Source organism: Rhinoraja longicauda, chromosome 8, assembly GCF_053455715.1.
Source record: "Rhinoraja longicauda isolate Sanriku21f chromosome 8, sRhiLon1.1, whole genome shotgun sequence".
NCBI classification, from domain to species: Eukaryota; Metazoa; Chordata; class Chondrichthyes; order Rajiformes; family Arhynchobatidae; genus Rhinoraja; species Rhinoraja longicauda.
The window spans coordinates 67,699,740-67,713,421 of record NC_135960.1 but is presented as its reverse complement, the minus strand read 5'-3'; the positions used below and the strand labels follow the sequence as shown (position 1 = coordinate 67,713,421).

The 13,682-nt window shown below is 51.5% G+C and overlaps 1 protein-coding gene across 1 annotated transcript in view; it reads right to left on the bottom strand.

Moving 5' to 3' along the window:
• The window catches only part of LOC144596371 (collagen alpha-3(VI) chain-like), a 168,660-nt gene that overhangs the window by 130,688 nt on the left and 24,290 nt on the right, over nt 1-13,682 (bottom strand). Inside the window, exon 4 of the mRNA XM_078404627.1 lies at nt 9,783-10,382. Coding sequence (XP_078260753.1) covers nt 9,783-10,382 — 600 coding nt within the window. The remainder of the gene's footprint in view (nt 1-9,782; nt 10,383-13,682) is intronic.

Here is a 13,682-nt window from a genome sequence, read left to right as displayed (position 1 = left end):
CCGGAATATACGGCTTTGAGATTTCCCTGAACATTTAACTATTACATACAAAAATATATATTATTTTCCCTTGAACAACTTCATTAGGCCAAATTACATTGTAAACGGATCAATTTTGAATCAACATATTGATGCCCAGATTGAGTTCATCGTGACAGAAAGTCGGGACAGCAATGAATCACATTCCAAATTTAGCTTCAAATAATGTTCTGAAATTCTTCTTAGTGCATCGGTGTAACTTTTGCAATCCCCACGAGGACTTCCTTGGATATTAATCGCTGTCACACAGAGTCCTTGCAGCCTTGGGCCTTGTCCCAGATTGTCGGGGCAAAAGACTCTTAACACGCTCACAATACCTTCATAGACCAGCTCCACTGCGACCACTTAACAAATGGCGGGCATTAACAAGAAAAACCAAGAACTGAAAGGTTGTTAAACATGCATCATCAGTTCACCCCAACTTTGAGCCATTCTTTCAAAAACCTTAATTGTCCTTTGAGCAAACCTGAATCGATCAGTAAGAAGAGCTTTCTGTACCTGTTCATACCTCTAGTTTCCCTCACCCCTGACTCTCAGGCCTGAAAAATCACCTACTCCAGAGATGCTGCCTGACCCACTGAGTTACTCCAGCATTCTGTGTCTATCTAGTAATAAGAGCCTGTTGTGTTTAGTTTAGTTTAGTTTAGAGAGACAGTGCGGAAACAGGACCTTCGTCCCACCGAGTCAGCATCGACCAGCGATCACCCGTAAACTAGTTCCATCATACACGCACCCGGAAAAATTTACAGAAGCCAATTAACCTACAAACCTGCACGGCTTTGGAATGTGGGAGAAAACCGGAGCAGCTGGGAGAAAACCCACGCGGTCTCTGGGAGTACGTACAAACTCCGTACAGACAGCGCCCGGAGTCAGGATCGAACCTGGGTCTCTGGCGCTGCAAGGCATCAACTCTACCATTGCACCACAGTGAGTGCAATACTCCTTCTAGTTCCACATTCAACTGTGAGTAGCTGCCTGATGTTATCCCATTCATCGGGTTCTCCCAGCCCATCAGCCCACAAGTGGTCTCGTGGCATTATCCCTACTTGAAGACCTGCATCTCTTATGTCCCTTGTGGAGGACAGGCGACTTCAATAAACTAGCTACGCCCTGATTACATGAGGAGCAACTAGGCATGGTCCACACACACATCAAAACCTGTCCAGATGCAAACAGATTCCTGGCATAATCCAACTCTGTTTTGGCCCACTGTACATGGCAATGGTCGGATGAAGGCATGGGAGGAGTTGACATTAATGACAATGATCCTCAATGACCCCGTGCAGAATGGGAAGAAATGCTCCAACATCATGTTGGATTCAACTGATTTTCTGTTGCAAGTCTAGCTACAAAGGTGGAGACAAGTATCCATTATCTAAGCTTTACTCTTCTCCCTCAAGCTTTCTTCAGGATCTTCACAACCGTTATGAGGAACATCCCAAATGTTTTTGATTTTAAATCGGGACCTATATGTTGTATAGTTTCATGCTGGATTTTGAGACCCACTGGTATTCCAGTCGTAAATAAGATGATTCTGTTCAACTGTCCCCAGCTCGATTTCTGTGCTACAATGAGTAGCAAGAAATAATTCATGTAGCAGCTGTATGCAATGCTTTATGAGAAAGCTACCAGGGGATATAAAGGTCTAGATTAGCATTGCATGATGCCCGATTGGAAATGTTTTAACTTTAGAGATACAGCGCTGAAACAGGCCCTTCGGCCCACCGTGTCCGCACGACCAGCGATCCCCGCTATTACCGAAGATCTCGGAGAAAACCCACGCTATCACTGGGAGAACATACAAGCTCTGTACAGACAGCACCCGTGGTCGGGATCGAACCCGGGTCTCCGACGCTGTGAACAGCCACTCTACTGCTGCGCCACCTTAAAGCGTGGACCACATTTACCTGGTATGACCGAATACGTTCCTCATCCACCAACTAGGGAGGGGGACTTGGGTGGGTGGGTGGGTGGGTGGGTGGGTCGGTCGGTCGGTCGGTCGGTCGGTCGGTGGGTCGGTCGGTCGGTGGGTGGGTGGGTGGGTGGGTCGGTCGGTCGGTCGGTCGGTCGGTCGGTCGGTCGGTCTGTCTGTCTGTCTGTCTGTCTGTCTGTCTGTCTGTCTCTCTGTCTCTGTCTCTGTCTCTGTCTGTCTGTCTCTCTCTCTCTCTCTCTCTCTCTCTCTCTCTCTCTCTCTCTCTCTCTCTCTCTCTCTCTCTCTCTCTTTTTTTTTTTTTTTTCTTTTTTTTCTTTCAAAGACTTTATTCAGCACAATCACATGATACATCACATCAAAACCACAATCAGAGGTTACAAAACATCAGGTAATCATTATAATACAACATTGCCTTCATTATTTACAATGCTCTCAACCCCCCGTGGTGACCAGCGTTCACGGAAGGCCTCCATAGCCCCCGTGATCACCGCGTGTTCCCTCTCTAGGGACACGCGCGCACGGACGTAGGCCCGGAAGAGGGGGAGGCAGCCGACTCTGGCAAGACCATCGACCGCCCGCTGCCTGGACCCACGAATGGCCATCTTGGCCAGGCCCAGGAGCAAACCGACAGGGAAATCCCACCCTCCTGACCGGCCCTCCCCACTCCCAGCCCCGAGCCCAAACACCAGGATCGTAGGACTGAAATGCAGCCAAAACTTGAGGAGCAACCCCTTCAGATACTCATACAGGGGCAGCAACCTCACACACTCCATGTACACGTGGAACACGGACTCTTCCTCGCCGCAGAAAATACAGGCGGCCGGCGTGTCCGTGAACCGGCTCAAAAATTTGTTACACACAACGGCTCTGTGCAACACTCTCCACCCCAGGTCCCCGATGTAAAGGGGGAGGACACCCTTGTAGAGAGACCTCCACTGGGGACCACTCCCGCCATCAGGTGGTAACACGGATCGCCACGGCGTATCCGGACGGAAGACGAAGGCGAGGAGGTGCAGAGTGTGCAGGAGCATCCTATACAGTAAACGTCTGCCTGCATCACGGAACGGCACGCTGGGCATCTGGGAGAGGCGGCTCAAGTTGTGTGGGGCCGGCTCCTGGGAAATATTCCGGAGCCTGGGCCCGATGAGCAGTTCCGGCGGAGCGGGGGTAAGCTCGGCCGGAATCACTCCAAGCTCACGCCGCTCCCCAACACCCACCGCGACAGCGTGAGGACCGGCCCCCACCACAGCCACAACACCCCCCTCCCCCTGAGGAGCAACGCGCTGACTGAAGATGACCAAATTCCTCACTCTCAACACATCGCGGTAAAAGCTTGGCATGTCCCGTGTGGCGGGTCGGCTGATGCCCGCCACCGGGAGCCGCCAAACCCCCCTTAGGCACTGGCCCTGGCGGAAAAAAAACGTGGCCAGAGCGTGCCACCTGGGAGGGTGCTCCGCGTACACGTACCTCCGCAGAGTCCTAAGACGGAGAGCCGCCACCTGGGTACGCACGCATACCAAGGACTGGCCACCCTCCTCTAGCGGGAGACTCAGGACTGCGGCTGAGACCCAGTGTTTCCTCCCTCCCCAAAAGAAATCCACTAACCTCTTCTGTACAGCATTTACAAAGGTAGAGGGCGGGACAAGAGTGGCCAGCCGGTACCATAACATTGAGGCCACCAGCTGGTTTATGACCAGCACCCTACCCTGGAAAGAAATAACCCTAAGCAAGCCTGACCAGTGTCCCAGCCGGGCGACGACTTTCGTCTCTAGCTCCTGCCAGTTCGCCGGCCAAGCATCCTCAGTGGGACTCAGGTAGATCCCCAGGTAGAGGAGGTGCGTGGTACTCCACGCATAATCCTTCATCTCTTCCGGCAGGGAGTCCACCTGCCACTGGCCCACTAGATGTCCGGAGCACTTACTCCAGTTGATCCTAGCGGACGAAGCAGCTGAGAACACCTGCTGGCATTCGTGCATCCTCCGCAGGTCAACAGGATCAGTGAACGTGAGGAGAATGTCATCGGCATAGGCCGAGAGAACCACCTCCACCCCCGGTCCTGGTAGAACCAGGCCTGCCAACCGCCTCCTAAGAAGACACAGGAATGGCTCCACACATACCGAGTACAACTGCCCAGACATGGGGCACCCCTGGCGTACCCCCCTCCCAAAGCGAAAGGGGGCCAACAATGCACCGTTAATCTTCACGAGACACTCTGCTGCGGTGTACAAAAGCCGGACCCGGGCCACAAAATGCGGTCCAAAACCGAACGCTTGCAGTGTGCCGAAGAGGTAATCATGTTCCACCCTGTCAAAAGCCTTCTCCTGATCCAGGGATAGAAAGGCAGCTGACTGACCAGTGCCCTGGGCCAGATGGATCAGGTCCCTAACCAAATGGATGTTATCTTGGATGGACCGACCAGGGACTGTATAGGACTGGTCAGGGTGGATCATTTGGGATAGTACGGAGCCCAGGCGATTTGCCATCGCCCGTGCAAAAACTTTATACTCTGTACAGAGGAGAGAGACCGGGCGCCAGTTCTTCAACAGGCGGAGTTCGCCCTTCTTGGGTAGCAGGACAACGACTGCCCTGCGCCACGAGAGGGGCATCTCCCCGGTCGCCAGGCTCTCCCCCAGAACCTTCATGTAGTCACCCCCCAGGACATCCCAGAAGGCTCTAACAAACTCAACCGTCAGCCCATCCAGCCCAGGGGACTTACCCCTTCTGAGCTGGTGCAGGGCACCAGTCACCTCCTCCAATGATAAGGGGTCATCAAGCTGTTCAACCACCCCTCTGTCTATAGTCGGTAGCCACTCCCACAGAACCCGCTGAGCCTCTCCGCTGACACCATCCGCAGAGAACAGCGTTCCATAAAAGGACCGAACTAACGCTCTAATCCCCTCTGGGTCTGTGACCGAGGAGCCATCGTCCGCGAGCAGCTCGACGAGCTGTTTGCGGGCTCCTCGCCCTTTCTCCAGAGAGAGAAAGAATGGTGAAGCCCGGTCCAGATCGTGCAGCATCTGGACTCGCGACCTCACGTAAGCACCTCGGGACCGCTCAAGCTGCAGGTCCCTCAGCGCTTCCTTCCTCTCCTGAAACTCTCCCCACTCACAGGAGTCTTCACCGACCCGACCCAAGCGAGACTCTGCGTCGAGTAACTCCTTCTCGAGTCGCTCGACTGCCGCGTCCCGCCTTCTGGTCGACCCTCCCGTGTAGTCCTGACAGAAAAGACGGATGTAAGCTTTCCCCACATCCCACCACTGCTTAAGGGAAGGGAAGCCCCTCTGCCTCTCTCTCCACTTCACCCAGAACCGCCTGAAAGACTCCCGGAATCGGCGATCCTCCAGCAGCTGGTTATTAAAGTGCCAGTACGCGGACCCAGCCCGTGTGCGCGCTGGAATAAAATCCACTCGCACCAGGCAGTGGTCCGAACATGGCACCGTCCGCATAGAGGCCGCCGAGACCCGGGAGACATACGCTCTGGAGATGTACACACGGTCGATACGGGAACCACCCCCCTCAGACCTCCGCGAAAACGCGTTGGCATCAGGGTGGAGATTCCGCCACGCATCAACCAGCTCGAAAGATTCAATCACACCTCTCAACTTCTTCGCCACTGCAGGGGCACACTGAATACCAGAGCGATCTCGCGTCTCAAGGGTACAATTGAAATCCCCCCCAAGGAAGACACACTCCCCGCAATCAATGGTGCTCATCAGAGCAGTCACCTCCTGAAGTAAACGCGCCTGCATCGTGCCGGTGCTGGGGGCGTACACGTTAATGAAATGTAACGGCACGCCATCCAGGATCACGGCCAGATAGAGCAAACGGCCTGGCACAACTTCCTGCACCTTCACAATCTCTGGCTGGAAAGTCGGGGCCAACAGGAAAGCCACCCCACTTGACTTTGTACTGAGGTGGCTCATGTAGACCCCCCCATCCCACTCCAGGACCCAGGTGGGATCGTCACTAACAACAGTGTGCGTCTCTTGTAGAAAGCTCACTGCATACTTCCCCTCTCTGAGGACCCCCCTTCCACCGTTTATATTTAGGCTAACTACTGTGAACTTGAACGCTCATTAGACTTATTCCTCAAGCTCCTTGTGGGAGTGAAGCCCCGCTCTTTTAGGAGCTTCAAAAACTCCCCGAATTGACGCTTATCACAAGCACTTAGAGCACTATCCCTACTGTTAAGGATAGCACTAAGTGTCCGGATAGTTCCCCCCAGGTCTGGCCACCGTTCGGCAGCTAGCCGTACTTTGCTCCTACTGTGCTGATGTTCATGCAAAAACTCTCGAATCTCAATGATGCCGGCCGCTCGAGCCACAGCACTGGAGTCCTGGCATTCTGCCAACCCACTGACACCTGAAGCAACATCTTCCTCCTCCCTGCACTCAAGGTCGTGGCCCAGATTTGGCAGACTGCCACTGGCTGCCAGCTCGCTCTCTTCACTGTGTAAGCTGGCTCCAACACCCTCCCCCCCCTCCGGCATGATCCCACCCCCGGGATCAATGTCGAGGGAGAGTCCTGACACCTCCAACAGCGATGAGCCGGCCAGTGTATGGCCAGGCTCCTGCACACTCTCCCCGCCCTCTACAACTGGGCCTGGGGAAGAACAAAAACAGGGCGCCCCCAGGGCCCGCGGTCCACCTTCACCACCGGAATCTGACTGAGAGACATGACCCGCAACAGCCCCGTCCCCCTCCTCATCCAGGGAACCCACTCCCCCAGCATCACCCAGAGAGTCTCCATCCTCCACCACCAGGGGAGTACCCTCACTGGGGCCCACTGAAGGAGCCAGTGTTTCTGGACTCTCCCCTACTTCCTCAGTCTGTGGGGCAGCGCACCCCTCAGTCACTCTCATAGTTCTAATGAGGAGCATAGGCTGGGAAACCACCCCTACAACCGAGACCCCCCCTTCGGGTTGTCCCTGCTCGTCCTCCCTCCCAGGGGACACATTCCCAGGGCAGCCAACCCCAACCTCTTGTGAGATATCACCCTCTGAAGGCCCCTGGGACGAAAGGGCAACCCCCGGCCTAGAGGACACTAGTCGTGGATCACCATCCTCTACCGGAGTGGAGGGTCTCGGGGCAGGCAGCCCCCTGGCCTTATGCCCAGGGCCATCCTCTTCCTCACCAGACGCACGCCTCCTCTTTACCCCCACGGCGGGCGGTGGTTTGGTGACCTCCATAAAGGAGGAGTCCTCCACCTCCACACCGCCAGCTTCCTCTCTTTCATCCCTTTGATCAGCCACCGCAGATCCCAACAGGAACTCCCCCGCCCCCTCCCGTACCTCCTCAGCTCCTTGCTGAGCCCCGCCAGGTGCCCCCTGGACCTCTCCGGGCCCAACAGGCACCGTTTGGGTGGGCACAGGTGTGGGCGTGGGCCCATCCGTTTGCGATTGTTTCGCTTTAAGGTTTCTCGTTTTCCTCTTGGAACTCTTCCCCTTCTGCACGTGCCATTCCCCCCCCTCCTCCTCGCCCTCCCCCTGCACCTCTCCGCCAAGCTCCGCCGCAGGTACAGGACATGGGGGTCGAGGGGCAGTGCTGCCCTGGGCCGCCAAGGTGGAACCAGCAGCCCCGGGTGGGCCAGCAGTGTCTCCCCGGGTCACCGAGCTGGAACTGGCAGCCCTGGGTGGGCCAGCAGTGTCTCCCCGGGTCACCGAGGTGGAACTGGCAGCCCCGGGTGGGCCAGCAGTGTTTTCCTGGGCTGCAGCGTTGGGATTTCTCGCAGCACCCCGGCCATTGGGACAATCCCTGCGGAAGTGCCCGAACTCTTTACACGCATGACACCGTGCTTCCCCCCAACTCCAATACACGCGGTATTGGAGCCCCGCATTCTTAACGACAAAACTTCCCTCCGCGCCCATCCCTAATCCTACTTCCATGTACACCCGCCTCTTAAATGTATAGCTCCTTTGGAGACGAGTGCTGCTGCGCCAGGTCTGATTAAGCCTAGTCAGCCTGGACCGCACCTCCCCAATCTCTGCCAGGTGTGGGCCAAGGAGCGCATCCCGGATGAAAGTGGGAACGTTGCGCAGGAGAACCGGTCGCACGGTGGACACCCATGGTTCCACCGGTACAAAGAGCCCCCTCACTATAAGCCCCTTCTCCAAAGCTAGGGCCACATCCTGCTGCTCCTTTAGGATGAACTGACATTTACCCCATCCAACCTCAGCAGAGGCAATCTCGTCCTTCTTGAAGAGATCAAACAGGCTCTCCGCTAATTCCTCCTTGGACCACCGGTCCCCGGTTTGGACCGTGATCCCGTACTCGAGCCCCCCCAAGTTGACATAGGGCTCCTCCTCGAGTGACTCCGGAGCCGCAGCCGAAGCCACACCTGCGTAGCTCCGACCCTGACCCCGACCCCGAGCTGCTGCCATCCTGACAGGGGTACAGAACAACACCCGAAACAACAGCAGTCCTCGCACAAAACGCTCTCAGAGTCAGTCTCAGTCTAAAGAGCGGCAGAAGCAGTTCTCTCCAGTCGAGCAAAGGAACACGCCCACGCTTATCCTCACCGCCGAGTGCAGCTTTTGGGGCTTTCTGAGGCCTTTCGAGCCCCTCCGGAATCTGCCAGATTTTGAAAAGTACCTTCACTTTGTTGAGCCCGAAGTCCCAGTCCGGGCACAATGTTATGGAAGCTGGATTGTGGAGCTAGAATCGCCACAAACACCACATCTTCCCAACTCCCAGTCTCCAGGTACGATTGGCAATCCGCCAGCCACTGCCGCTCCCACAGCTCTGCAGACAAGCGCTGGAGTTCCTCACTAAATGGAGAAATCCTTCGACAAAGGAAAGTTTCCGAAGTCCAACGTTCACTCAAACTTCGAACTCCCACTGCCTCTGTCCCTCTTCCTTCGACACACTCTTCATTCAAAGGTTGCTTCAATCCTCTCAGCCACCGGAGCAGAGAGCAACTCTCTCTCTCTCTCTCTCTCTCTCTCTCGTTCGGGATACCCAGGCATTGAGCGCTGGAGATTTATAACAATTAATAAAATCACCATGCCACTGATCGTTTTGATTTTAAGAGAATGTGTAAATGAACTGGAATGCTCTGCCTCAGAAGGCAGTGGAGGCCAATTCTCTGGATGCTTTCAAGAGAGAGTTAGATAGAGCTCTTAAGGATAGTGGAGTCAGGGGGTGTGGGGAGAAGGCAGGAACGAGGTACTGATTGAGAATGATCAGCCATGATCAAGGTGAATGGTGGTGCTGGCTCGAGGGGCCGAATGGCCTCCTCCTGCACCTATTGTCTATTGTCTAACATGTAATATTCAGAGCAGCAACCATTTTGAAAAATGTTTGATAAATGAATTTGAAACAATTGGGTGGCAAAGTACACTTTTCTCATCTCATATTTTACCTTAGTCAAGGATTCTAATATTCCACAATTGCATTGCATAAGGTGGGGGGGTGAAGACCATTCAGCCCAACGGGTTTATGCCAGTATTTCTGATGCACAGGAGCCCCTCCAGTCCCAACTACCATCTTACTCCATGACCAGATCTTTGGTCCAGCCTGATTTAGACATTCTACTGCGACAGATTAACTGTGAAAATAAATATTTCTTTACCTACCTCCGCCCCTCTCTCATCATTTTACCCACCTGTTGAAACTCCTGTAGCGTTTAAACAAAGACTTTTTTTTTTTTTTTTAACCAGGTGACCATCCATTAAATCTGCTGTTCCAAGCTGGTAACAATTTTGTTTGGTCATTTGTGTTAATCATCATCAACAATTTTCCAAGTTGACCACAAGGCTCCTGCATGCCTGTTAGGATGCAAAGAGTGGGGACTAAATTTGGATCGTACGTACCTTCAGACAAGACCAGAGGCTCAAGAATTATTTCCCTTCGGGCCATTGCCGAGATCAATGGTAAAAATTGCTGTTGCAACTGACCGATATCACGGAATTCGGAGATGGAGGCAGTAAAGGATGCATCGGTTGAGAGCTGTGCAAGTTCATTATGGTCGGCATCTTTACCGCCAATAGAAAATGTGTATATACTACCTTGCTTTAGTAATAGTTCTGCCTGATTTATGTCATCACTGGACTCGCTAGAAGTGATAATGACTACTGCCTGTGGAACCCCTGCTGTGGCCCTGCTTCCGGCTGACTCAATTAAGTGATTGTCGACTAAAAATTGTACGGCCTCGCCAGTATTAATGTCATCTCCGCCTTTTGGTTGAAGTCGTTTCACCGCATCCAGAACCTCTATTTTCGTGGAGTACGTGTTTAAATAGAACTCGGTGTTGGGCTCATCGCTGTACTGTACCACACCGATTTGGATTCTGTCAGGGCCGATCTCGAGACTGTCGATGAAATTTACGATAAAATCGCGAATATATTGGAAATTGACACTTCCAACGCTGGCAGATCCGTCAATTAAGAAAATTAGGTCAGCCGATTCTTGCGCTTTAAAGAGAAAGACAAATGCAAAAGGTGAACATGTTAAAAACAGGTGACCTCCATGCAAGGGATTAACAGCTGAGCGCACTGTGCGAAACTCAGCGTCACAACTCATTTCAGTGAACAGAACATTCAAATAAAGCGGCGTGATGGTCAGTCGGCAAGGCTTACGTTTCATTCTGCATTTTTTGACCATTTTAAATACTTGCAACACAAGTCTTGGACCAGACCTCTCTTCATTTGTGCATTATCGCCATTCGCTTCAGGTTTTTTTTAAACCATATTCTGATTGAAGGTAATGACGGTTATTTGGTTTTTTAAAGGTCAAAAGGCCGTAAATGATAGGAGCAGAATTAGGTCATTTGGTCTATCAACGTTTGCTCTGCCACTCAATCATGGCTGATCTATCTCTCCCTCCTAACCCCATTCTCCTGCCTTTTCCCCACAACCCCTGACACCCGCACTAATCAAGAATCTATCTACCTCTGCTTAAAAAACATCCATCGACTTGGCCTCCACAGGCAAAGAATTCCACAGATTCACCACCCTCTGACTAAAGAAATTCCTTCTCAACTCCTTCCTAAAGGAACGTCCTTTAATTCTGAGGCTATGACCTCTAGTCCTAGACTCTTCCCACTAGTGGAAACATCCTCTCCACATCCACCCTATCCAAGCCTTTCACTATTCGGTAGGTTTCAATGAGGTCCCCCCTCATTCTTCTAAACTCCAGTGAGTGCAGGCCCAGTGCCATTAAATGTTCATCATGAGAATGATCCCACTCATTCCTGGGATCATTCTTGTAAACCTCCTCTGGACCCTCTCCAGGGCCAGCACATCCTTCCTCAGATATGGGGCCCAAAATGTCATTCAGTTCAGAAGTAACTTTCATTCATTTGTTCTATATCTCTCCACATCACCGTCTGTATCTCTCGTTTCCCTCTCCCCTGACTCTCAGTCTGAAGAACGGTATCGACTCGAAGCGTCACCTATTCCTTCTCTCAAGAGATGCTGCCTGTCCCGCTGAGTATATATACTCTAGCACTTTGTGTCTATCTCAGAATTGACTAATATGTTCTTTCAGATCTGGGGAATAGATTAAATCACAAAAGAAAAGAAAAACGGGATTGAGAGAGGAAGTCCAATTTCAAGGCAGGGCTGGTTGAAAATGTAACCTGTTCTAATGGGAATTAAAAGCACCCTGTTGGTGGCTTTTCTAAACAGGTAACAGGATAATTTTAATTTTATTTTCTCATATATTTTACATATCTTATCATATCATATATATACAGCCGGAAACAGGCCTTTTCGGCCCTCCAAGTCCGTGCCGCCCAGCGATCCCCGTACATTAACACTATCCTACACCCACTAGGGACAATTTTTACATTTACCCAGCCAATTAACCTACAAACCTGTACGTCTTTGGAGTGTGGGAGGAAACCGAAGATCTCGGAGAAAACCCACGCAGGTCACGGGGAGAACGTACAAACTCCTTACAGTGCAGCACCCGTAGTCAGGATCGAACCTGAGTCTCCGGCGCTGCATTCGCTGTAAAGCAGCAACTCTACCGCTGCGCTACCGTGCCGCAGTATAAATATATATTTATCTTCAGGAAGCTTTATTATCCTTTCAATTATTCACTGGAATTTAGAGGGGCGAGAGGGGATCTTATAGAAACATATAAAATGTTTAAAGGATTGGACAGGCTAGATGCAGGAAATTTTTTCCCAATGTTGGGGGATTCCAGAACCAGTGGTCACAGTTTAAGAATAAGGGGTAGGCCATTAGTCCTACCTAGAGAGTTGGGAATCTGTGGAATTCTCTGCCACAGAAGGCAGTGGAGGCCAATTCACTGGATGGTTTCAAGAGCAAGTTAGATTTAGCTCTTTGGCTTAAAGGAATCAAGGGATATGGGGAAAAAGCAGGAATGGGGTACGAATTATAGAAGATCAGCCATGATCATATTGAATGGCGGTGCTGGCTCAAAGAGCCAAATGGCCTACTCCTGCACCTATTTTTCTATGTTTGTATGTTTCTGTGTTTCAACTGATGACATTGTTGAACGGACGTCTAAAAGGAACTGACATTATTGCTCCAGTGAAGTTAATTATTATTAACTGAACAAGATAAGGCATTGCGTACGAGGACAGATGGAGAAGGATATGGACAGGACGCGGTAAAGATCAGCGAGTCACAACTGTGAAGGGAATGTGCAGTGATTATGTTCTTGAAATGTCTCTTATCATATCATATCATATCTATAGAGCCGGAAACAGGCCTTTTCGGCCCTCCAAGTCCGTGCCGCCCAGTGATCCCCGCACATTAACACTATCCTACACCCACTAAGGACAATTTTTACATTTACCCAGCCAATTAACCTACATACCTGTACGTCTTTGGAGTGTGGGAGGAAACCGAAGATCTCGGAGAAAACCCACGCAGGTCACGGGGAGAACGTACAAACTCCGTACAGACGGCACCCGTAGTCAGGATCGAACCTGAGTCTCTGGTGCTGAATGTACTATCGCAATGTTTAAGAAACATGGAAGTATATCTCAGATGTATTATAAGGAGTCTGAAGAAGGGTCTCGACCCGAAACGTCACCCATACCTTCTCTCCTGAGATGCTGCCTGACCTGCTGAGTTACTCCAGCATTTTTGTGAATAAATATCTCAGATGTATTAAGCCTCTTGCTTCTCTGAATGAAGTGCTGTTGTCATGTTGGCAAGTTGGCACCTTGGAATAATTGGAATCAAAGTCCAGCACTCAGATCAGACAACTTGTTTAAACCTGTACTTGACCCTGCCATTTTGATGGGTGGTGGTGAACTCTAGTTTGTGGACTCTTAGGTTTTGTGAGACCAAAAGCCAAAGATTACTATGTTCACTCTGCATTTCCCTTTACTTTACGGAAAAGCAACTCAACCACCTCCACAAAAGGAAGCTTTGTGGCCCAGACAGTTCTATGACCAAATGCCACACTGGGTTTGGGCTGAACTTGCTGCGAACACTTGTTGTGAACCACCAACAATGGACTGCTGGCTGGGAGGGGAACGAGTAAATTGTGGTCTCCAGCATTGTAAGGCACCAGCTCTGCTTCCAATCCAGACAATTAGTAGCAAAACAGAGGGCACCAATAAATTTTAAGGGTATCAAAAATTTGCCTGGAGTATCTTAATTACGGGTAACAACAGGTTTATAGACAATAGGTGCAGGAGTAGGCCATTCGGCCCTTCGAGCCAGCACCGCCATTCATTGTGATCATGGCTGATCAATCTCAATCAGTACCCCGTTCCTGCCTTCTCCCCA